Source organism: Heterodontus francisci, chromosome 20 (assembly GCF_036365525.1).
Source record: "Heterodontus francisci isolate sHetFra1 chromosome 20, sHetFra1.hap1, whole genome shotgun sequence".
NCBI classification, from domain to species: domain Eukaryota; kingdom Metazoa; phylum Chordata; class Chondrichthyes; order Heterodontiformes; family Heterodontidae; genus Heterodontus; species Heterodontus francisci.
Window position 1 is genome coordinate 68065744 of NC_090390.1, and position 26643 is coordinate 68092386.

The 26643-nt window shown below is 40.1% G+C and overlaps 2 protein-coding genes across 3 annotated transcripts in view; one reads left to right on the top strand and one right to left on the bottom strand.

The window, feature by feature from the left end:
- Positions 1–4647, top strand: part of slc18a2 (solute carrier family 18 member 2) — a 59421-nt gene extending 54774 nt beyond the window's left edge. For both annotated transcript variants that reach the window (XM_068053381.1, XM_068053379.1), the window contains 2 exons: positions 3376–3509; positions 3596–4647. In XM_068053381.1, coding sequence (XP_067909482.1) covers positions 3376–3509; positions 3596–3712 — 251 coding nt within the window. In that variant the 3' untranslated portion in view covers positions 3713–4647. The remainder of the gene's footprint in view (positions 1–3375; positions 3510–3595) is intronic.
- A 6393-nt stretch (positions 4648–11040) lies between these two features.
- pdzd8 (PDZ domain containing 8) overlaps positions 11041–26643 on the bottom strand; it is a 230369-nt gene continuing 214766 nt past the window's right edge. Inside the window, exon 5 of the mRNA XM_068052980.1 lies at positions 11041–14106. Within this exon, the coding sequence (XP_067909081.1) occupies positions 11948–14106 (2159 nt within the window). The 3' untranslated portion in view covers positions 11041–11947. The remainder of the gene's footprint in view (positions 14107–26643) is intronic.

Sequence of the window (26643 nt, forward strand, 5' to 3'; positions counted from 1 at the left end):
CTGCAATAACTAAGCTACACTATAAATGGTTAATCAGAAATAATTGAAGGAATTAGAAACTGCAGCATTTTACTTGATCTGCATTCCATAGGCACAGTGTTGACAGCCATGTTTGTCCATGTGACTTAAAACACGGATGTAAAATTAAACTCAGAGTAAGATTAATCTAACCAAGCTGCTTCAGAGAATAGCATAACTTGAATAGATTTAGTCTGGACCTAGTTTAAAAGGAGAATGTGAGCCCTGTGTTTGAGTTTCCTGGATTTACTTGATCATACATAGGCTTTAACACTGAACACAGGATGCAAGTTGAGTTAAACAATGCTGTTTCAATTCCTTTTCGTTTTCAACCAATTTGTTAATTCAATTATTTTGTATTCAGCTACACAGATATAAAGAAATTTAGCAGCTGTTTTGGAACTTAAATATTTTAAAGCTTTTTACATTTCTTACTTCAAGGCTCAACCATGCTCTTGCTGAACTGTATTTGATTATGTTCTTATAATTGACTTTTGAACATTTTTGTTCTTATCAAAGTGGCGTCTGTTAGTGTTGCGTTCCCCATCACTTCCCATTTAGGGCATTCATTAACAAGCAATACAAGTTTAGATTTAGTCTTGTTCGAGTGAATTAACCTCAACAGATTTTATTTGTTCTTCTTGTGCAGGAAACAGCAGTTGGTCAGCCTCCCATTTTGTACCCTGCCCAATTTCCCTTTCCATGGTGCAAAATTAGCTGCCAACTAACTACCACCCATTTCCTGTCTCATGGGAACAGTAAATTGACTCCTCTATTTTGTCCCAAAGATTGCCTACACCCAATATCAGACTAGCATACTGAATAAACTAGTATAGCATTTCTCCAGTTTAACTTCGGTGGTGGGAAATCTTCTAGAAAAAAATAATTCGGGACAAAATCAATAGTCACATGGACAAATGCAGGTTAATTAAGGAAAGCCACATGGATTTCTTAAGGGAAAATCATGTTTAACTAACTAGCTGGAGTTTTTTGAGGAGGTAACAGAGAGGGTTGATGAGGGCAATGTTGTTGATGTGGTGTACATGGACTTTCAAAAAGCATTTGATACAGTGCCACACAACAGACTTGTGAGCAAACTTGTAGCTCATGGAATAAATGAGGGTAGCAACATGGATACGAAATTGGCTGAGTGACAAGAAACAAAGAGTAGTGGTTAATGGATGTTTTTCAGGCTGGAGGAAGGTTTGTATTGGAGTTCCCCAGGGATCATGTTGGGACCCTTGCTTTTCCTGATATATATTAATGACCTAGACCTTGGTCTACAGGGCACAATTTCAAAGTTTGCAGATGATACGAAACTTGGAAGCATTGTGAACTTTGAGGAGGTTAGTGTAGAACTTCAAAAGGACATAGACAAGTTGGTGGAATGGGCAGATAGGTGGCAGATGATGTTCAATGCAGAGAAATGTGAAGTGATTCATTTTGGTAGGAAGAACACGGTGAGATAATATAGAATAAAGGGTACAATTCTAAAGGGGGTGCAGGAGCAGAGAGACCTGGGTGTATATGTGCATAAGTCATTGAAGGTGGCAGGACAGGTTGAGAGAGTGGTTAATAATGCATACAGTATCCTGGGCTTTATTAATAGGGGCATAGAGTACAAGAGAAAGGAAGTTATGTTGAACTTTTATAAGACACTCGTTCGGCCTCAACTGGAGTATTGCGTTCAGTTCTGGGCGCCGCACTGGAGGAAAGAAAGACGTGAGGGCATTGGAGAGAGTACGGTAAAGATTCACAAGAATGGTTCCAGGGATGAGGAATTTCAGTTATGAATATAGATTGGAGAAGTTAGGACTGTTTTCCGTGGAGAAGGCTGGGAGGTAATTTGATAGAGGTATTCAAGATCATGAGTGGTCTGGACAGAGTAGATAGAGAGAAATGTTCCCACTCGTGAAAGGATTGAGAACAAGAGGGCACAGATTTGAAGTATTTGGTAAGAGAAGCAAAAATGACATTAGGAAAACCTTTTTCACGCAGCGAGTGGTTAAGGTCTGGAATGCGTTGCCTGAGAACATGGTGGAGGCAGGTTCAAATGAAGCATTCAAAAGGGAATTAGAGAGTTATATGAAAAGGAAGAATGTTCAGGGTTACAGGGAGAAGACAGGGGAATGGAACTGAGCGAGTTGCTCTTTGAGAGAGCCGGTGCAGACACGAAGGGCTGACTGGCCTCCTTCTGCACTGTAACAATTCTGTGATTCCACTTCCCACACTCGCTATCCTGTGACACGTCTGAACGAGACTGACAGTTTATTGGCAAGTTGTGGCAAATTACCGACTATTTTGCAATTGTGGACTCATGCCCTCCACAAAGTTCTTAAACCTATTTCACAGAGGACCCTTACAGCTATTAGAGTTGAACATTATTCCATCAATCTAACTGGATTTGGACTTATATCTCAGAAGTAGAAGGACCACACAACCGGTCACTCAATTTACCTGCATTTTATATTTTATTGATAACTACAAACCATATGTTCCAGAAGCCACTAACTTAATTTTTCTCTGAATGTCCTTCATTAGAAACATAGGGATAATGAAACTTTCAAAGAAAATAATAGTTAACTAAGGATGTTACATGGACACGATTTTGTTGCTGTTTAAATGGTTCAGGCTTAGAACCGTAAAAAAGTTACAGCACAGAAGTAGGCCATTCAGCCCATCGTGTGCGTCAGGTGCCTGATCTAATCCCATCTTGATTCCTGAAGTTTATTTCCTCAGAATAGCAACCAGATTTTACAACTGGTCTACTCCAACCAACTAGGAAAGTTCTGGACACCTGCAGCTATTGTAGATAGAAAAATGGTAATATCACAAAAAATAATTAGCTGCTCTCTGTTTACCAACAAAAATTAACTTTGATGCATCTGACTTATTTATATATGAACATTTGTATTTTGAATTATAATTTGGCTGTGTGTCCAAATTAGAGGCAACATTTTCTTTGTTATCTCAGACTCCCTTCCTAACACCACTGTGGGTGTACCTACACCCCAAGGACTGCAGCGGTTCAAGAAGGCAGCTCACCACCACCTTCTCAAGGGCAATTAGGAACATCCACATCCCATGAATGAATAAAGAAAAATCTCAAGACAACTTTTAGTCTGTGCAATAGTTATTACTATTCTCATGGTGACAGTACTAAACTGATTAACATACATGCTGCTCAGTGCCCATCAGACACAGGATTTTAAAACACCAAATGTACTAAACACTGGGAAAGAAGTTGCTTAGGTTACATTTTGAAGGAACTCATCAGGTTCCAAATAAACTATTTATCTCTAAATATATTGTTGCTAGTGCACTGTGTTTTCTTTAATTTATTATGTCTTTTCACAGGGCCTTCAAGTGGCGGAGCCATTGCTAAAACAATAGGATTCCCTTGGTTAATGGTAATTATTGGTATCATTGACATACTATATGCTCCACTGTGCTTTTTCCTTCGAAGTCCTCCTGCCAAGGAAGAAAAGATGGTAAGAAGCAACAAATAATTTATTATTAGTTACTACAGATTGCTAAATTCCTGCACACAGTAACACTTGAATTTATTTTATTTTAGGCTATTTTGATGAATCAAAATTGCCCTGTTAAAACCAAAATGTACACAACTCAGGACCACTTTCAGAATGCCCCTGTGGTTGATGATAATGAGGAAGAGTCTGAGAGTGATGAATGATTGAAGCCATACCATATTCTTTACAGTATATATTTTAATGTGCAATATGCAGTGTTTTTGTGAATTGTCTTTTAAAATTTTGTCCTAAATGTAGTAACAATTAATCTTAGTTTAATCTTTTAATCATTAAAACATACCAAAGCTGTAAACTTATTCACCCATATTAGAACTAATTAGAATCACAAGTGGGGGGGTGGCGCGGGGGGAGAAAGAGAGGCAGGGGTACGTAATGTTGGTTAAGTAAAATTGATTGCCAGCAGCCTTATCACATCAATGGGGATATTTATTCCAATTTTTTTTAAAGCATTTAATCTTACATTTTATGCAGTATATTTTATACTCATGCATCTATGAGTGAAAACAAACCCATGTATACACAGCTATTTAAATACTAAGAGTTTATTGTTGTAAGCTGTTTGTTCTAACAAAACTGATTTTGATTTCTCATGCCACTATTTAAGATGCCTAAAGACTACTACAATTCTATTAATCAGTTTTGTGGATTGGGACAGCTCATTTTATGTCAAAATAATGAATAATTTAATAGCTGCAGAATGCTCACAGCATGCTTATTTATCGATCATTTACAGTAAAGTTCATGAATCAAGCAACTATTAATTTGAAAAAAATACTTAATTTTATTATTGATCAATGAAGTGATGGTTTCCTTGGCATTTATCGAGATGGATAGCAACATCTCCCCTCTTCTATAAAAGACATCAGGTTTCTTGCACTGATAAAGTTGCACATAAACTGATTGAACTGTAAACTATATATAAAGTGTATTCAGAGAGCAGTAAAAGGTGAAAACTGTTTACTAGTTTGAAAGCAATCATCAACACATTTTCTAACAACTATACATGTATATATTGTGTGCAATCACTTTTCTGTTCTGTAACTCAAAATATTTATGTGCCTTCATTAAATTAAATATATTTACATGAATTAGATATGTTGGCATATCTTTACTGCATTAATGCTCTACGCTGACTGTTCCTGGTAACAATTAAGCTTCACAACAAAGTCCATTCAAGCACTGTGATGCACTACAGCCGATGAACATTCAGAATCCATGACTTAAACTACCCTGGATGACCTGTTTCTGTCAATACAGTTCATGAATACTTAAAGTAGGCATTTATAAATGGCTCTTATTTCACAGTGATGAGATATCAACTTTATGGTAAAGACAACATATTTTGTTCATGCAAACATGATCACTGTCCACAGATAGATTGGACAGTTGGCTGCTTTGTGCATTGTAACAGATGGGCAAATATAAATAAAGACGCACAGATCATTTTCTGTTGATCAATAAGTGGGCTCTTAATCATCAATCAGGTGTGTGTGTGTGTGTATACACACACACCTTCACTTCCTGGACAAATGTCTATAATAAAACTATTCTGAATGGAATGGCCTAATAATTTAACTGTTATTTGGATTTAGGTAATTACTTCAAATCCTATTCTGAAATGGTTATTTGTAAATTATACTTATTCCACATTCTTAAATATCTGATTAACAGTTTTCTAAAACATTGGCACAAAAACTAGAATGGTAGGAATTGTCCTCCAGTTGCTTCATACAATCATGCAAAAGCGACAGACTGGAAAAGATCAGCAGGTCCATCAAGCCTGTCCCACACAGTCATGTTGTAGTTAAGTATCATGATGCTCCAACCCATCAGCAGTTCTGTAATCTCCTGGTAGATGCAAAAGAAAAACCTGGATCAAATTAGGGAAAAATAAATTCTTTGAAATTCCTTTCCACCCCCAAATGCAGGAGATTTCATTAACCATGAGGCACATCACACAACATACCTTTAGTACAGAATGATGCAGCCTTGAACAGGAACTCGTCCAGCTCCCTTTTAAATCATTTGTGACCTTGTGTAGGATATCTTATGATGTAGCATTGCTCACCTAGGTTCTGAAATAAATCTATTAGATGGTAGATGATGCATGCTTAAGGCATTCATCTAAAACTCCCGTCTCTTTTAGCAGAGGCATTTTAATCCATTTATCTTAAATGACTTAAAGTTTGCAGTAGAATAGAGAAAAAATATTAAAACAAATGCATTAAATGTTTTAAAAGCAAAATACTGCGGATGCATTAAATGTTTGCTTGCTACTAACCCAGGCCTTAATTTCAAGATCTCGGTGACTTTGTAAATGCACAGAGTCATACAGATCAGTAGGGTCTGTGCTGTGCTGTGCGTTCTTAGGGTGGATGGAACATTGGAACAGGAGTAGACCATTCAGCCTGTCGAGCCTGCTCCGCCATTCAATTAGATCATGGCTGCTCATCTATCTCAATGCCATTTTCCCATGCTGTCTCCATATCCTTTGATATCATTAGTCTCCAGAAACCTATTGATTTCTGTCTTGAACATGCTCAGTGATTGAGCTTCCACAGTCCTCTGGGGTACAGAATTCCAAAGATTCACCACCCTCTGAGTGAAGAAATTCATCCTCATCTCAGTCTTAAATGGCCTACTTCTTATTCTGAGATTATGTCCCCTGGTTCTAGACTCACCAACCGAGGGAAACATCCTAACTACATTCACCTTGTCACGCCCAGTAAGAATTTTATGAGTGTCAATGAGATCATCACTCATTCTTCAAAACTCTAGAGAATACATGCCCAGTTTCCTCAATCTCTCCTTACAAGACAATCCCGCCATCCCAGGGATTAGTCTGAATATCCATTGCACTCCCTCTATGGTAAGTATATCCTTCCTTAGATAAGGAGACCAAAACTTTACACAATACTCCAGGTGTGATCACACCAAGGCTCTATTTGATTGCAGCAAAACATCTTGCCAAGGCCAACATACCATTTGCCTTCCTTATTGATTGTTGCACCTTCAGACTAGCTTTTGCTGACTGATGAACAAGGACACCCAGGTCCCTTTGGAGGTGGAGGTGCTACAATTGATGTCATTTTCTATATGAAAGTTAACAATTGGCTTACCCATCGATCAGCTCATGTTGCAGAATGGCTAGTTGGACGAGATACCAGAGTGCTGCTGCTACCTATCAAATTACAACATAAGTCACCAAGTTCTAAAGTAGAGTTGAGCACAAGGAAGGAAATTCATTGAGAAAGTATATGAGCGGCATGCAAGGAAACTGACAGGTCATGTTCTAAGTGGAGATACTCAAATTGGCCAATCCTCCCTCAACTTAAACTTTTATATATAGGATTGACATTTTATATAATTTTTAATTATTCTGGTGAATAATGAAAACTCATGTAATCAGCCAAAATATTTTGGTTCTTTCATTTTTGATAATTGAAGGGAAAAACAAGACTTGCACGCAGCCGAGTCAATTTTTACAAAATTGATCAAAAACTGAGTTTTCAGAAGCATATGTTGGCTTATGTGAATCAATATCCAAGGAAAATTAGGTACATTTCCCTTTATATATCAGTTCTGCCATGAACAAATGATTTGGGGCAAATCATAAACCATATCTGAAAATTAACAGTAATTTTGCAATTTGTGCTATTCTTTAAATTTAGTGTCATCTTTCAGCAACATTCATTGTTTGAAGGGCATCTATTTATTAAAAATTGGTAATTTTAGACAAATGGATAATATTTTCTTTCTAATTAATTGATGTTGTGATCAAGAAAATTTGAATCTTTATATTGGACTAGTCGTACAAAGTTTCTTCCTAGGCAGTTCATGATGACATATGAATTATCATCTGGATCACAGTGTGAAAATAATTTAGGTTAGTATGTGTGCAACTGTTAACAAATGTGTTCAATTGTTGATATCTTGGGGTGATGCAGTGGGTTAGATGCATTGGTTCTTCACATGGAACACCAGAGTTCAAATCCAGCTCAGACTGATGGGATTAACGTTTCCTCCAGCTGCTGTGAAATAAATCTTGGTGGGTCCCAAGCTGGTTCACAAGACTGCCGCTAATTTGTCAGTTCTACTTGGAGGTCACTGATGGCCAGTGTAAGAGTTAGAGAAGTGTCACATTGGTGTAGAGTTACTCTTCGAAGGTTGGATTGCGAAGAGTCGTTAGGCAGAGGGGAATTTTCTTTACTTTTAACTGTGGTATATCATATAGGCGCCTGAAATGAAAAGTGTTCCATTCTCCACTGTCAATATAACTCACCTGGAAGAATACACAAAAGATATTTCATGTATGATTTAAGAGAAGATTTACTAGAATGGTACCATTCTGATGAGGGACTTCAATTATGTGGAGAGACTAGAGCACAACAAAGAAGGTTAAAGGGAGACTTGATAGAGTGAAGATGGAGAAACTGTTTCTACTGATTGATATGTTGATAACCAGATTTAAGACATTTGGAAAAAGATCCCGGGTGGAGATGAGAAATTTATTTACACAGCGAGTTTTTATGATCTAGAATACACTGCCTGAAAGGGTGGTGGAAGCAGAGTCAATGCTAACTTTCAAAAGGGAATTGGATATATGCTTGAAAAGACAAGAATTACAGGGTTAAAGGTAAAGGCAGAGGAGTGGAACTAATTGGATAGTTCTTTCAAAGAACCAGCACAAGCCCAATGGCTCCTTCTGTGCTGTAGGAGTTGATCACAATTCCGTATACTCATGGATAAAGACGAGAGTGGTCCCAAAGGAAGAGTGCTAAATTGGGGGAAGGCCAACTATACCAAAACTCGGCAGGAGCTGGGGAATGTAGATTGGGAGCAGCTGTTTGAAGGTAAATCCACATTTGATATGTGGGAGGCTTTTAAAGAGAGGTTGATTAGCGTGCAGGAGAGACATGTTCCTGTGAAAATGAGGGATAGAAATGGCAAGATTAGGGAACCATGGATGACAGGTGAAATTGTGAGACTAGCTAAGAGGAAAAAGGAAGCATACATAAGGTCTAGGAGGCTGAAGAAAGACAAAGCTTTGAAAGAATATCGGGAATGTAGGACCAATCTGAAACGAGGAATTAAGAGGGCTAAAAGGGGTCATGAAATATCTTTAGCAAACAGGGTTAAGGAAAATCCCAAAGCCTTTTATTCATATATAAGGAGCAAAAGGGTAACTAGAGAAAGGATTGGCCCACTCAAGGACAAAGGAGGAAAGTTATGCGTGGAGTCAGAGAAAATGGGTGAGATTCTAAACGAGTACTTTGCATCGGTATTCACCGAGGAGAGGGACATGACGGATGTTGAGGTTAGGGACAGATGTTTGATTACTCTAGGTCAAGTCGGCATAAGGAGGGAGGAAGTGTTGGGTATTCTAAAAGGCATTAAGGTGGACAAGTCCCCAGGTCCGGATGGGATCTATCCCAGGTTACTGAGGGAAGCGAGAGAGGAAATAGCTGGGGCCTTAACAGATATCTTTGCAGCATCCTTAAACACGGGTGAGGTCCCGGAGGACTGGAGAATTGCTAATGTTGTCCCCTTGTTTAAGAAGGGTAGCAGGGAAAATCCAGGTAATTATAGACCGGTGAGCCTGACGTCAGTGGTAGGGAAGCTGCTGGAGAAGATACTGAGGGATAGGATCTATTCCCATTTGGAAGAAAATGGGCTTATCAGTGATAGGCAACATGGTTTTGTGCAGGGAAGGTCATGTCTTACCAACTTAATAGAATTCTTTGAGGAAGTGACAAAGTTGATTGATGAGGGAAGGGCTGTAGATGTCATATACATGGACTTCAGTAAGGCGTTTGATAAGGTTCCCCATGGTAGGCTGATGGAGAAAGTGAAGTCGCATGGGGTCCAGGGTGTATTAGCTAGATGGATAAAGAACTGGCTGGGCAACAGGAGAGAGAGAGTAGCAGTGGAAGGGAGTTTCTCAAAATGGAGACGTGTGACCAGTGGTGTTCCACAGGGATCCGTGCTGGGACCACTGTTGTTTGTGATATACATAAATGATTTGGAGGAAAGTATCGGTGGTCTGATTAGCAAGTTTACAGACAACACTAAGATTGGTGGAGTAGCAGATACTGAAGGGGACTGTCAGACAATACAGCAGAATATAAATAGATTGGAAAGTTGGGCAGAGAAATGGCAGATGGAGTTCAATCAGGGCAAATGCGAGGTGATGCATTTTGGAAGATCCAATTCAAGAGTGAACTATACAGTAAATGGAAAAGTCCTGGGGAAAATTGATGTACAGAGAGATTTGGGTGTTCAGGTCCATTGTTCCCTGAAGGTGGCAACGCAGGTCAATAGAGTGGTTAAGACGGCATACGGCATGCTTTCCTTCATCGGACGGGGTATTGAGTACAAGGGTTGGCAGGTCATGTTACAGTTGTATAAGACTTTGGTTCGGCCACATTTGGAATACTGCGTGCAGTTCTGGTCGCCACATTACCAAAAGGATGTAGATGCTTTGGAGAGGGTGCAGAGGAGGTTCACCAGGATGTTGCCTGGTATGGAGGGCACTAGCTATGAAGAGAGGTTGAGCAGATTAGGATTATTTTCATTAGAAAGACGGAGGTTGAGGGGGGACCTGATTGAGGTGTACAAAATCATGAGAGGTATAGACAGGGTGGATAGCAAGAAGCTTTTTCCCCAGAGTGGGGGATTCAATTACTAGGGGTCACGAGTTCAAAGTGAGAGGGGCAAAGTTTAGGGGGGATATGCGTGGAAAGTTCTTTACGCAGAGGGTGGTGGGTGCCTGGAACGCGTTGCCAGCGGAGGTGGTAGACGCGGGCACGATAGCATCTTTTAAGATGTATCTAGACAGATACATGAATGGGCAGGAAGCAAAGAAATACAGACCCTTACAAAATAGGCGACGTGTTTCGATAGAGGATATGGATCGGCGCAGGCTTGGAGGGCTGAAGGGCCTGTTCCTGTGCTGTAATTTTCTTTGTTCTTTGAATTGTTCATGATCGTATTAGGTCATTAAGTTAGCATTTAAAGTTGAGGCAAAATATTAATTATATACATATTTTTTAAACTGCCCAATAAGTTAACAGTGATTATATCTTAACTGGAATGTTTCATATACTTCCCTATCAACCAAGTTAACGCCCTACTGTTGAGCCCAACCAATAGATGGAACTGTCCACCTGTGTGAACATGAGAAATGCAAGGGTCATGCTCTTCTTTAGTTAAGCCAACGTGAAGAACACGTGAATGCTATGAAATAGGATTTCCCTCTTATCGACCCTGCCCATAGCCAGCAGAATTTCCTTCTGGGGAACTATAGTGCAAATATATTTATATTCGCATTGAAAAGTGAACTTTGGTCTCTCATTGAAAGTCCTGTATTTCAGCATTATAGGTACAACACTTACTGATTTTATTTTGGTTTAAACTTGTATAAAAAGAGCAGAGTAACTATATTTTAAAAGATCCATATATAAAATTAAATAAGGTTACAAAAACCACAATTTTGTAATATCATATTTATTGGGCAGTGCTAATGATCTAGACACCCAACTCTTCATTCTGCTGGGGTTGGGGTGGGAACACCAAGGTCCAAATATTAAACAAAATCAAACTGAAAACCTCTCAAATTAATTACTTTCTCAGCTTTCAGTAACAACTTTCAATTTTCCTACATGTGCAAAAATTACTAGTTGGTAAGTCAATTTGAATTATGTTACATTCTATCAAAATTTAAATACCTGCAGGTTTGCAGAGCAAACCTAACTGAATGCTTCAGTATGCAATATATACTTAAGTATGAATTAAATAGCCATCTCTGTAATATACATTACTGTTTCATTAAAGATGAGAAAGTGTCAAATGTTTTTTGCACTCTTGCACAAGTATTTCAGAGGTTCAGAGTCGTCATCCCTTAAGTTGCAAATATTCATAAAGAAACATATATAGTAGCAAAATTAGCTTTACTAAAATACCTTTAATAGACACAAAAGCTCACCACACAGTTTTCTATGTTGATACACATTTGGCAAAGAAACATCTACACAAAGAACAGAAAAGGTGAACTTAAAGAATTACAGGTTATGACATGATTCAAACTCTGAAACCTGGTCCCAAAAGAGACTTGAAATCCACCTTCCCAACATTATTGCAGACTCATCTGCAGAGTACAATAACACCAAGAATTAATTTAAATATATCTCACTAATATTCTAACAAAAAAACTGTGGGGGAGGGGAAATCCTAGACTGAACTGGCTTTGTTGTTTGTTGACACCATAGTCACATTAAAAGTCAAATTCACAAGACAGAATAACAGTTGCATTATTGCACAGAAGCAAAAAAAAGAAAGTGAATTTGGTTTACTACAATCATCAGGAAACTGTCATACAGTCATGAAAGGGATTCAGCATCATCAATAATTTGCTCATTCGCTACATCAGTAAATGGCTGCACCTCTGTCTGATTGGCAATGTCAATTTCATCTGCTGTTATGGATAAGATATCATCTGAAAGCTTTGTGACCTTTCTTGCTTGCTGTTCTGAAGCAGATGTACTCTCACTTAATTCTAAATCTTCAATTCCTGCTTTATAATGGATTGTGAGCAGTGTAAGGGCTTGCAGTCGTTCACCTGATTTTGAAAGAGCAGCAGACAGGAGTGACTTCTTTCTAGGATCCGTGCTCTCCTTCTCTTCTTTCATCAAAGCATAATTGTGTTCTAGTTCCTGGTCTATTTCATTTTGTAGCTTATCCAACATCAATTCCAGTTTTTGAAATCGTTCATCTGTTGGTAATCCTCGATACAGATCGCGACCAATCTCTTTTACGGCAATGAATACACTATCATCAAGACCTCCTTCTTTCTTCACTGCTAACTTGGGACCCGCGGAAGAAACCTGCCGTTTGGAAGGGCTACTGGCACTGTAAGTCTCCGTGTCACTGCTTTCATTGTCTGAGGTGTTTGGAGTGTGCTTTGGTGATGGCTCTACCAAATCAACTCCAGGATCAGCAAGCCGAGCTCTGGGTCCTGGCCTTAGGTTCAGCAAGCGTGAACTAGTATTGATGATATGTCGCGTTAACCCAGTAGACCTGTTGAAGGATGACTTTGCTTCCAAGTCAACTCTCCTTTCTGTAGCAACAGAAAATGGTGTTTCTGCTAGACATTTGTCCTGGCACTTTTTATGACATACATATGCACAGATCATGCACTGAGAAGCTGCTTTGGTCCAGACTTTCTTTTTACAGTAATCACACCAAGTTGGGTTCTGAAACTGAGTATCTTGGAAATTATGCTTATTGTCTGTGCACAAGATATTAGGATCCTCCTTACTGAGAGCAGGAATGTCCTCTTGTGGAGTATCTTCCTTTTCCCTTTCTACTTGAACACTAGACATTTCTGAATCACCCTCTTTTAGATATGTAAAATTTAAGGTAATGTCACCATAACACAGTTTCTCATTGAATCCCTTATGAGTGCTTAGATTTCGTAATGCAGTCCTACTGACAACAGCTTTTGGTTCAGGAGCACTTAGCCTGAAGGTTGTCTGGAACTCTAGTGATGCTGTAGAAAGACATTCCATTGCTATCTCTTCAAGTTTTATACTTGCATGGCCTAAACAAATAAGTCCGCCTGGTTTAAAAGGTTCTTTACACCAGATTGCAACATTGATGTACTTATGGTGGCCTTCAACCTCAAACACACATGTTGCCTTGTTCCATTTCCCAAACCTCTTCCGGTAGAATATCTCTGGTGATTCCCAGATTTGATTATCTTCTGTTCCTTCACGCATATTGCAGGTAGCTTCTGGAACTTTTTCTTTAGAATCTTGTTTACCTGCTGCCGACTTGGACAGTGGTGGATCTTCATTTTGATCTACATTTTTGCCTATACTCTTTTCCACATTTTTCTCTGTATTATTAGCGGAAGGTGTTGGTTTGTCAAGTTTTTCTGTCGCTACATCTCCAGATTCAAGCTGGTAGTGGGCTTCAGAGGAAGCCAAAGTTAGCTTAATTTGGGGCCTTGGGGGCACAGGTGGTTTATTTGTGGATCCCAGTACTGGCTTACTTGGCTGTTGTGGTGCATCAGGGATATCTAAACACTTTGGTTGGGCAGATTTAACTGCATCTTTTTGTTGTGATTTCAGGGGAATCTGATAATTCCCCAAATTTAATTTGCGATTCAAAATGGGAGATATAGTTCCTAGTGGCTTCGTGGCAAGTGTAGCTACTGAGCGCTTTGGACTTTGATTAGTTGGTGCAAAATCCTCCTTTAATATTGTGGGTGGTGGTTTGATTTCAGGGTATGCTAGCTCTTCAAATTCAGAATCTAAGTCTTTACCATCGGCACTGTCTAATACACCATCATCGTCGAAGGTTTGTTGACCAAACTGCTGACCAAAGCCAGCGTCTTCAAGTTGACCAAAGTTATCTTGGAGGGAGCTACATTGTTGATTCTGATGTCCACCTACAGGCCTCTCGTAGTAAACCAATACTTTGTCACCAGCTTGTTTTATAAGTTTCAAAACCTGCACAGAGGATGTCACTTTGACTCCTGTTGATAAATCAAAGCAAACCCAGATCAGAAATTCAATATTCAAAAAAATACACAGCATTATTAAATGTTTATTCTGACAAAGTTTTAAAAATTAAGTAACATTTTTAAAAAAACCTTAGATTTTTAAGCAAAAGAGAGAAGGAATTGTGCTTTTTAATTGTATTTTGGAGATCAGGCGTATAGCTATACAACAGGCATATTAGGGAATGAAGACAGCCATAGAGTCATAGTCATAGAGAGATACAGCACTGAAACAGGCCATTCAGTCCACTGAGTCTGTGCTGACCAACAACCACCCATTTATACTAATCCTACATTAATCCCATATTCCCTACCACATCCCCACCATTCTCCTACCACCTACCTACACTAGGGGCAATTGACAATGGCCAATTTACCTATCAACCTGCAAGTCTTTGGCTGTGGGAGGAAACCAGAGCACCCGGCGGAAACCCACACGGTCACAGGGAGAACTTGCAAACTCCGCACAGGCAGTACCCAGAACCGAACCCGGGTGACTGGAGCTGTGAGGCTGCGGTGCTAGCCACTGTGCCGCCCCAGTCTCCTCCTATTATTCTTAACAAAATTTGAAGTCCTTTTAAGTGCTCTCTACATGTTACCCAAAGTTGGGACTTTAGCCATTCTGCATATCAAATACATAATAGAAAATTCACCCACTTGTTCATTACTTGTACTTGCTGTTAAAAATCATAAGAATCTACAAAGTTACATGAAAATACAATTTAATTTTTCCTTTCAGTTATCCATTCTCAAGTGCTTTTTTTCCTCCAAGCTACCAACTTACTTTCTCTTCTCCAATCTAAGAAGTTTTACCTCCTGTTTACTATTAGACATGAACATTGTAATAGTTTGAGAAAAATATTTTGAATATATGCACACAGAAATTTTGCTCTCTAACTTCACTCAACAAACACATTTTAACCAGAGAAAATAATTCTTAAAGGAATAAAATGCACGTTGACATAGATTAGCAACCAGTGAGATTAGCAACAACCTGGAAGAAAATTCTGAGTTTTCTATTGAAGTAGCACAGGGGTAGGGCAAGGAGATAAGCGGCAGGCATAAAGTGCATACTGTGAGGTATGTTGGAAACAGTTCTTTTACATCCCATCCATCCGTGACTGTAAATGGTCAAATGCACTGTAATCCAAATTTAAATACAAGAATAGTAATAAAATCTAAATATTTTTAAAACTTCAAATGCACGCATTTTCCATTCATCACATGGCAGATATTATACACTATATTCATTTGTAATGTATAGAGCAAGTTTGCAGGAAAGCAAAATTCCAGAGACATTGTATCAAACTGTCATGCTGCCTTCCTGCTCAGGTGTACGTAAAAAAATCTCTGCACTATTTGCAGAGTAGGAAAGTTCTTCCAGGGCTCTGGCCAACATCCATCCCTTGATGAAACCACCATAACAGATTATCTACTAAAATAACGACAAAATACCGCAGAAGCTGAAAATCTGAAGTAAAAACAAAGTGCTGGAAATACTCAGCAGGTCAGGTCGCATCTGTGCAGAGAGGAGCAAAGTTAACATTTCAGGTCGTAGAAACATAGAAAATAGAAGCAGGAGTAGGCCATTCGGCCCTTCGAGCCGGCTCCGCCATTCATTATGATCATGGCTGATCATCCAACTCTTAGGTTACTACCTGTTCCCGCTTTCGCCCCATATCCTTTGATCCCTTTAAACCCAAGAGCTATATCTCACTACTTCTTGAAAACATGCTATGTTTTGGCCTCAACTGCCTTCTGTGGTAACGAATTCCACAGGTTCACCACTCTATGGGTGAAGAAATTTCTCCTCATCTCAGTCCTTATGGTTTACCCCGTATCCTTAGACTATGACCCCTGGTTCTGGACTCCTCCACATCCTTCCTGCATCTACCCTGTCAAGTCCTGTTAGAATTTTATAGGTTTCTATGACCTGTGACCTTTCATCAGACTGGCAAAGGTTAGAAAAGAATTGGGTTTGAAGCGTGTGAAGGTGCGTGATACGGCAGAGGGCAGGAGAGATTAAATGACAAAGCTGTTTTGGGACAAAGTCAAAGAGCTTGTTAATGCTTGTGGTGAAAGACAAAGCATTAGTCCAGAGAGAGTGTTAATGGCAAAATAATGAGCAGCTCTGTCCACATGAAAAACAGGCACATGGTTAAAGAAAAATATTTTAAAAAGGCCAGTCATGCTCTGAAATTGTTGAACTCAAGGTTATTTCTGCAAGGTTCTTGAGTGCCTAATCGAAAAATGAGGTGCTGCTCCTTGAGCTTGCGTTGATGTTCACTGGAACACTGCAGCAGGCCAAAGAAAGAACTGTGGGCATGAAAGCAGGGTGGTGTGTTGAAATGGCAAGCAACCAGAAGCTCAGGGTCATGTTTTCGGACTGAGTGGAGGCGTTCCGCAAAGCGGTCCCCCAATCTGCATTTGGTCTCCCCAATGTAGAGGAGACCGCATTGTGGACAGCGAATACAGTATACTAAATTGAAGGAAGTACAAGTGAATCGCTGCTTCACCTGGAATGGTGAGGAGAGGAGGTAAAAGGGCAGGTATTACACCTTCTGCGATTGTATGGGAAGGTGCCGTGGGCAGGGGTGAAGTGTTGGGGATGATGGAAGAGTGGACCAGAGTGTCGCGGAGGGAATGATCCCTTTGGAATGCTAACAGGTGAGGGGAAGGGAAGATGCGTTTGGTGGTGTCATCATGCTGGAGATGGCAGAGGATGATCCTTTGGAATGTGGAGGCCGGTGGGGTGGAAAGGGAGGGCAAGGGGAACCCTGTCGCGGTTCTGGGAGGAAGGGGTAGGGGTGAGGGCAGAGTGCGGGAAATAGTTCTGACACGGTTGAGGGCCCTTTCAGCCACAGTGGTGTGGAAGCCTTGGTTGAGCAAAAAAGACGACATATCAGGAGCACTGTTGTGGAAGGCTGCATCACAGCAGATGCGACGGAGACAGAGAAACTAGGAGAATGGAATGGAGTACTTACAGGAAACAGGGTGTGAGGAAGTGTAGTCAAAGTAGCCGCGGGAGTCAGTGGGCTTATTATAAATATTAGCAGACAGCCTATCCCCAGAGATGGAGTCACAGAGGTCGAGGAAGGGCAGTGTCAGAAATAGACCATGTAAAGGTGAGGGAAGGGTGGAAATTGGAAGCAAAGTTAATGAAGTTTTCCAGTTCGGGGCGGAAGCAGGAAATGACACCAATACAGTTATCAATGTACTGGAGAAAGAGGTGAGGGAGGGGGCCTGAGCAGGACTGGAACAAGGAATGCTCGACATATCCCACAAAAAGACAGGCATAACTAAGACCCATGTGGGTACCCATAGCAACAACTTTTATTTGAAGGAAGTGAGTGGAGTTGAAGGAGAAGTTGTTCAATGTAAGAACAAGTTCAGCCAGGCGGAGGAGGGTGGTGGTAGATGGGGACTGGCTGTGCTGTATAAAACGCTAGTTAGGCCACAGCTGGAGTACTGTGTACAGTTCTGGGCACAACACTATAGAAGGATGCGACTGCACTGGAGAGGATGCAGAGGAGATTCACCAGGATGTTGCCTAGGCTGGAGCATTTCAGACATGAAGAGAGAATGGATTGGCTAGGGCTGTTTTCCTTAGAGCAGAGAAGGCTGAGGGGGGGCCTGATTGAGGTATACAAAATTATGAGGGGCATTGATAGGATAGATAGGAAGAAACGTTTTCCCCTTAGTGGAGGGATCAATAATCAGGGGACATAGATTTAAGGTAAGGTGCAGGAGATTTAGAGGGGATTTGAGGAAAGAATTTTCACCCAGAGGATGGTTGGAATCTGAAACACACTGCCTGAAGGGGTGGTAGAGGCAGGAACCCTCACATTACATTTAAGAAGTATTTGGATGAGCAGTTGAAATGCCATAGCATACAAGGCTACGGGTCAAGTGCTGGAAAATGGGATTAGAATAGACAGGTGCTTGATGGCCGGCACTGACACGATGGGCCAAAGGGCCTGTTTCTGTGCTGTACGACTCTTATGACTATGTTCAAGGATGAAGCCAAGAGCCCTCAAACTGTCCTGGTGGGGGATGGAGGTGTAAGGGATTGGATATCCATACAGACGAGACGGCGGTTAGGGCCAGGAATCTGGAAATTGTCAAAATGACGTAGGGTGTCAGAAGAGTCGAGGATATGGGTGGGAAGAGACTGGACTAGGGGAGAAAAGATAGAGTTAAGATAGGAAGAAATAAGTTCAGTGGGGCAGGAACAGGCTAAAACAATGGGTCTACCTGGACAGTCCTGTTTGTGGACATGCTTCGGACATGTCTTCCTTTTTCCTCAACCGAGGATTCCCCCTCCCCACCCACCCCCCCCCGCCACTGTGGTTGACAGGGACCTCAACCGTGACCGACCTATTGCCCACAATTCTGCCCTCACCCCTTCTCCTCCCTCCCAGAAAAGCGACTGGGTTCCCCTTGTCCTCACTTACCACTCTACCAGCCTCCACATCCAAAGGATCATCCTCTGCCATCTCCGCCACCTCCAGCACGATGCCACCACCAAACACATCTTCTCTTCCTCTCACCTGTCAGCATTCTGAAGGGATCGTTCCCTCCGTGACATGCTGGTCCACTCCTCCATCACTCCCAACACCTCGCCCCTTCCTATGCAATTGCAGGAGGTGTAATACCTGTCCTTTTACCTCCTCTCTCCTCACTATCCAAGGACCCAATCACTCCTTCCAGATGAAGCAGCGATTTACTTGTACTTCCTTCAATTTAGTATACTATGTTCGCTGCTCACAATGAGGTCACCTCTACATTGGGGAGACCAAACATAGATTGGGTGACCACTTTGCAGAACACCTCTGCTCAGTCTGAAAGGATGACCCTGAGCTTCTGGTTGCTTGCCATTTCAACATACCACCCTACTTTCATGCCCACATTTCTGTCTTTGGCCTGCTGTAGTGTTCCAGTGAACATCAACGCAAGCTCGAGGAGCACCACCTGATCTTTTGATTAGGCACTCTACAGCCTTGCGGACTGAACATTGAGTTCAATAACTTCAGAGCATGACTGGCCTTTTTAAAAAAAAAAATTGTTTTTTTTATTAATTTATTTTAATTTTTAACCATGTGCCTGCTTTTCATGTGGTCAGAGCTGCTCATTATTCTGCTATTAACACTCTCTCTGGATTAATGCTGTGTCTTTCACCACAAGCATTTACAAGCTCTTTGCCTTTGTCCCAGGACAGTTTTGTCATTTAATCTCTCCTATCCTCTGCCCTATCACACACCTTCTCATTTGTTTTCTTCCCCGCCAAACCCACCCCCAACCCCCTTTCACTTGCTAAAACCTAATTCTTTTCTAACCTTTACCAGTTCTGCTGAAAGGTCTCTCCTCAGATGCTGCCTGACCTGCTGAGTATTTCCAGCACTTTGTTTTTATTTAAAACAGATTATCTGTTTGATCTATTCCATGTGCGCAGATTGGTTGACTGGCACTGACAATTTTCATCTGCTGGAACATCCCAAGGATGCAAAATGCATCATATAAATGCAAGTTCTTTATTTCTTTCTTTGCACAAAGAAAGCCAGAGTTGTTATTTCCAACCTGGTAACAATTAACCTTGGAAAGAATTTATCAGTTAAACACTGCAGTCCTAAAAGGAAGATGTATAGTTCAGTGAAGGAATAATACCTTCTGTATTGCATAATAAAGTTCTCCCATCTTACTGATTTCCAGTTTAGTTTCATTGCAACCAGATGGCAATATCCTCAAGATGCTAGATATACTGGAATATTAATCAATTATTGCAGTATCATTAGCAAAGTAGGGACAATAACCTTAACTTTTAGTTCCAGTTTAACCAAAAGGTCTGAACTTAAACCCTCTTTCTCCTTGGCACACAACAGGAAATTAATTGCGATGCCAAATAATATAGATAAAAGTGGGTCTGTCTGCTTCACATGTCTTAATTTCAATTGGCTTTGCTTTTTCAATTAACTCCTGTATTGGAATAAAAATGTCAGGTAAGAATTTCTGATAAGGGCTGCAAAACAGTCAGGATTCTCTTTCTCTAAAATCATTTATAAACTTGTGCACATTCTGTCAAAAGTTTTTGCCAAATCTATGAAAACCACCACCAATTTGTCTATACTTTTGTTTCGGTCCTTCACAATGTTCTGCAAAATAGAAATATTTTCATTACAACCCTGGATGCATGCTCTAAATCATTTTTCTTGTGGGTTTAGGCATAGCACAATGTTAAGATGTTCTGAAAACATTTTCAGAAACAAATGAAGTAGAGTGCGCCCTATCATGGCTGGCCTCCAATTATTGATGGGAGCTATAACAGATCAATCAATAAGAATTACTTTGGGAAATTGTACATCAAAAGGCTGCAGAATGATCAAAGCATAGTGATGTTAATATGAGTGCGCATAAATATTATGCAACTAAAAAAAAAGAGCAAGCTGGAAGATCCAAATAAAAATGGACGAAAAGGTCATCAAAACAATTGATGAGAGCTCCATCGGAAATTAAATTAAGAAAGCCAGTGTGATCGCCAACTGATGTGAGGATCTGCTAAGAGTATATCAAGCTCAGGAAGATAAAAGTTACTCCTCATGGCTTTAAAGTTTAAGACTGGCACAAAGCAAAAAAACAAAACAAAATGGGGTTCATGGTCTGAAATTGTTGAACCAAATATTGAGTCCAAAAGGCTGTAAAATGCCTAATTGGAAGATGAGGCGCTGTTCCTCGAGCTTGCATTGACCTTCACTGGAACACTGCAGCAGGCCGAGGACAGAAATGTGGGTGAGAGTACAAGGTGGTGAATTAAAATGGCAAGCAACTGGAAGCTCGGGGTCATGCTTTCGGACTGAGCGGAGGTGTTCCACAAAGCGATCATCCAATCTGCATTTGGTCTCCCCAATGTAGAGGCGACCGCATTGTGAGCAGTGAATACAGTATATTAAGTTGAAGGAAGCACCAGTAAATTGTTGCTTCACTGGGAAGAGTGTTTGGGGCCTTGGATGATGAGGAGAGGAGGTATTACACCTCCTGCGACTGCATGGAAAGATGCCGTGGGAAGGGGACGGGTGTCCGGGGTGATGAAGGAGTGGACAAGGGTGTCGCGGAGGGAACGATTCCTTCAGAATGCTGACAGGGGAGGGGAAGATGATATGTTTGGTGGTGGCATCATGCTGGAGGTGGCGGAAGGGGTGGAGGATAATCTTTTAGATGTGGAGGCTGATGGGGTGGAAAGTGAGAACAAGGGGAACCCTACTGCAGTTCTGGGAGGGAGGGGAAGGGTGGAGGGGAAGGGTGGAGGGGAAGGGGTGAGGGCAAAAGCGTGGGAAATGGATTGGACACGGTCGAGGGCCCTGTCAACCATTGTGAGGGGGAATCCTCGGGTGAGGAAAACGGAAGACATTTCAGAAGCGCTGTTCTGGAAGCTTGCATCATCAGGCAGATGTGACGGAGACAGAGAAACTGTGAGAATGGAATGGAGTCCTTACAGGAGGCAGGGTGTGAAGTCGAGGAGCCTTCTGGACTCAACACTGAGTTCAACAGTTTCAGACCATGAGCCCCATTTTGATTGTCTTTTTTTTTAAACCATGTGCTGGTCTTAAACTTGTTTTCCATGTTCCTTATTCTGCCGTTAACACTCTCTCTGGACTAATGCTTTGTCTTTTACTGCAACTATTACCACTCCCTTTGCCTTTAGGAGTGAAATTGGGAAGCACTTTTTCAAACAAATTACAGTGCAAATTGAGAACTGAATCTCCCAAAAGGCTGTAGATGCTGGGCAATTGAAATTTTTTAAGACCGAGTTTGATAGATTTTTGTCGGCTAAGGGTGTCAAGGATATGGAACAAAGGTGGGTAAATGCGTTGAGGTAAAGATCAGCCATCATCTAATTGAATGGTGGAAAAGGGGGTCATTCCTGCATTTTGGGCTTCCTCATGACAATGAACTAAAATGTATACACTTATGCATCTCATGAATGGGGCAGTATTCCACATGACTTACAATCATCGCCTGTCTATTATCTCAGAGTTCAATAATTTTGTCTGTCTACAGTGAAAGGTTGTAAATACCATTCATCAAATTGTTACATTCAGGCTAAAATTAATAGATGTATTTAAATAAGGCATTACAGCAGCAATGAAGTATAGTGAGAAGGTAACAGTACAATACGTGGCATACACAATATGTAAACTGCTTCAATACAAAAATGGTCTGAGTTCTTTGCAGTTCTTTTCAGTAGCTTTATGAATAAATCTCTGATTGATTATGTGGGAGATGATTCGCATAATGCTCCTCTTAGCCATTTCATGGGGCAAAGGCAATGTAAAGCACAAAAGCAATAACCATGGATAGACTATAAATGATACTGAATATCCTTTCTTTTAAAAGTAAAGACAAAACCACAAAATCCATTTGCTTTTGACAGCTGCTGACCATTGCAATCATATCTTGTTCACTTCTTACATACTTGCCAATGCTTTTAAACAATCGGAACTCCTCTTAGAACAACGCTTTTTGGTGGTTCAGCTATTTATGAAATGATACATTTATCTGTGCGCTTTAACACTTTTAACACTTTCCAACAATTGAAACCATTCCTGTGCCTGGTAGACGTGGACTGGAGTCTCGCATATAGAACACCTGTTGTACTTCAAATAACCAGTAATTTAGTTAGTACCTAGACTCCTAGCTCATCAAATTCTCAGACAGCTGGACTCCTGTTGCCATTTTAAAGTTTGGTCAAAGGGAGGTCAGTTTTCATTTTAACTTTAGCTATTACAAAATTGCGTAGAAACTTGTCTCTATTTAATGCTGATTGAAATCTGTTTCCATCACACTTGCTATCCGATGTCTTCAAAAGAAACCTCACTAGCATAGTTCCTTTAAAAAAAAAATCAAACCATTACAAAGAATAGAGACTAAGTAGAGCATCCTTTTTTCTGTTCACAATGGATAAGAGAAAACTGACTCGGAGGGAGCAGGATTAAAATGTAGTTCAATTGCTGAAGTATCTTGGGTTAATCATATTGCCCACAGAGGTTAATTCAGCTCCCTTGCTCAACTGGTCATTGCGTTTAAACTTAAAGTTTATAGTGGTTAAGTGGCATTTAATTAATTTTAACCTGATTAAGTTCACTATAATTATAATGGATCTAATTACTGAATGAGTAACTGATTCAAATCATTGGCATAAAAGCAGAGAAACAATTTCACCCACTGTTCTAAGTTCAGTATTTTCAATCTTTTGAATTTGTGTTTTAATTTAAATCTGCATTAGCTTATAATATTAAGCACATACTGAACTGAACACAGGTGTAAGCTAAAGAAGCATACCTGTAGACAACTTTCAAACTTGATTTTTTTCCAAGGACTATTGTTTCCAAGGATTCAGGTTAGTAACGTGTAGTCAAATATTAAAATTTGCTTCTCACACCCAGCTCTCAACTTTGAATATATTATTTTGTGTTGTTTTTGCTTTTATGGATTTATACATCACAGTATAATTTGAGCAGTTACTTCTGCAGTAATTAGATTTATTGTAATTATCATGTGAACTTGATCAGGTTAAAATCAACGAAATGCCATTTGCTACTATAAGCTTTAAAGCTTAAACCACAAGAACGAGTTGGATAAGAGAGATTAATTAATCATGAATAAATGACAGCCCAGTATGCAAGTGCACTTTGTAGTGTGGGATCAGCTGTGATGACTAAGAAGGCCCCAAGTTCTAACCCTGATCAGCAATAAATTAGCTGATCCGAGTGAGACATCAGTGGGTGTACAATAATTGGTTTCCGTGCCCTCAAACTACAGAGAGGGAGGGGAAACAAAAAGCCAGGTCTCTGGTTCCTGAACTGTCATGGAATGTATGCTGAAGAGGTCATTGAACAGCATTCCTCCAGTACCTTTACTGAGTGGCCTGATGAGCTGGGGGGTGAGTGTCAGCAGATAATTCCACCAAGTTTTTTGGGAGGAGCAAGAAAGGGAGCATCACATCTTAGCCTGATCCTGAAATCTGCACATGCATACTTTCCAACAGGAGACAACAGCTTGCAACTAGGAATGGGAACTGTTGTTCAATTTTTTCCTCACAACATGGCCCAGTCCAAATCTTTTGCCGCAACTACCATCTTGGCTTAGATTTAGTTTAGCACAGACCAGGAAGCAAACCTAGAGATGACCTGTCTGTATGGCTCAGCACCACACTAACATTTATTCAGAGAGTCATTTGAAATACCGTTTTCGGTTATTTTTCTCGACTCCCCATTGACACTGGCTGAATGAACTTCCAGGTCTCCACTAATGTTGTTCTAAATCAACTCCCAGAAATCACGTAACTGCATCCTGCCAACACTGACGCTCTCCTTGTCACCCAACCACCACTTGACACACTATGGTGAAGGAGCCGAGATCAGAAACTTGTGAGCCTACATCCCACTGCTCCATTGTTGTGCAGTGATGATAGTGTGCTGCCTTATGCCATGCTTACACATCAAACTTAGAGCACGCTGTGCAAAGCACATTGTAGGGGGAACAGAATCTTGCAATGCTCGTTTTATTCACAGAACTACAACAGACAATGGTGCTATTAAACAGTAGAGGAAAATACAAAGGAAGATCTTAGAGCAGGTCTATTTCTTTTATCGTACATTTAATCTGAACAAAATAGTAAATATATTCCAATAATTGCTATAGAAGACATTGTTGTGTTGCACTACGGAAAAAGGAACCAAATTACAGCATCAATAGATGCAGCCACAATTGAAGTTATACTGTATTATCGGATTTGAAATGTTCTAGCTATGCTTTCAGTTATGTATGTAAATATTATTCTGTTTTTAAGCAAAAGGGAGGATTCTGAATCACTGCCATTTTGAAGTGCTGCCTCTCAATTTATACTCAGATGAACAAAATAAGGCAGAATACAAATAAAATTCATGGATACTATTATTTCATGGTGGCACCTGCTACACAATAACTCCCACATTGGCCAATAAACTGACAAGACCCACTGTAATGGAAAGTGAATTGCCTTCATGTGGTGAATGGAGGTGCATACATTTATTTATTTTTTAAACAAAAGAGCAATTTTCTACATCAAACTAGAGTTTTGTTTAAACCACTGGCAGGTGAGCACAACCACATAAACAGAGGGCAAATCAACCTTTAAAATCAATCGCACTACTGTTAGCATGTTAAAGTCAGGTGGATAAAGGATCTATTGCAAGGTACTGCCTTTGTCCTTGATGGTGTATAATCCACAGTTTTTGGCAGCTGACTTAAAGCTGCAATGCCTCAGAAGTATATTTGGTAGTTGTACACTTGGCTTGCTCCACTATCATGGTTAAAGTGGGATTCAATTGAAGTATATTTAAATTTGACCTCCACATAAAATCTTTTCAAACCAAATGGAGTACCTCCATTGCAGGCTTCTCTCACCTTCCCACCCTATCTGTTCAGAGAAAGCGGCTAAGGCATACTTTGTCATGGAAATATCTATAAAGCCAGTTTGAGTGACTGAATGACTGGGTTTCCATTTGCTTGGTCATCAATCTCAATCTCTGGAGCATTTCCATTGGAATAATGCACAATCTGAATTTGAAACAAGGAATTTTAACAGAGTTTATTAAAACATTATTTTTCAAAGAAGTTAAGGTAATTATTGAACTTTCACATGAAAATATTAACATGGTTTCTGCTTTATCCTCATACCCTTTTTATTTTTAACTCCCATCGCGGCGACAGACTCAAGACTCTCACAAAATATTAACATTGTTTCTGTTTATCTTCCCTTTTGTATTGATTTATTTAGCTGGAAGTCTTATGGGTTGTAAAATCTGAAATTCCCTTTTTATTTTTTAATTATTGAGTCTGAGTATCTTCTATTCTTCCCTCTGGCTGAAAATGTATGTAGAGTTTATATCTCCAGTGCAATTAATTCAACTAATATTCCTAGTAAGCCACTTATAGAAATGAACCTGCAATCTGAAGGAATAAAAAACAAATTTGATATACCAAATTATGACCAATTATCATAATCAAATTAACTGGCCACATTTGAGGACAGGATTGAGCTTGGCTATGAAACTCTCAGTAACTGAACAGTTTCAATTTCTATGATGAAGGCTTGCATGTGAATACTGAAGTACAGGAGGATGTCAGAAAAAAAAGTCAATGCCTCCAGACAAGGCAAGATGGAAGAAGATACTCAGACTCAATAATTTAAAAATAAAAAGGGAATTTCGGTTTTTGCAACCCATGAGACTTCCAGCGAAATAAAGCAATACAAAAGGGACAATAAACAGAAACAGTGTTAATATTTTGAGTGAGCCTTGAGTGTGTCACAGTGAAGGGGTTAAAAATAAAAAATTGCATGAGGAAAAAGCAGAATTCTATTTTCCCAGTCTGTTTGACAAGTGACTCATCATAACCCCTAATAGGTGAGCTTGACTGGGGACATTTGCGTCAATACAGTTTCATGAGCTAAAGCCAGCCCAGACCACCATGCCAGAT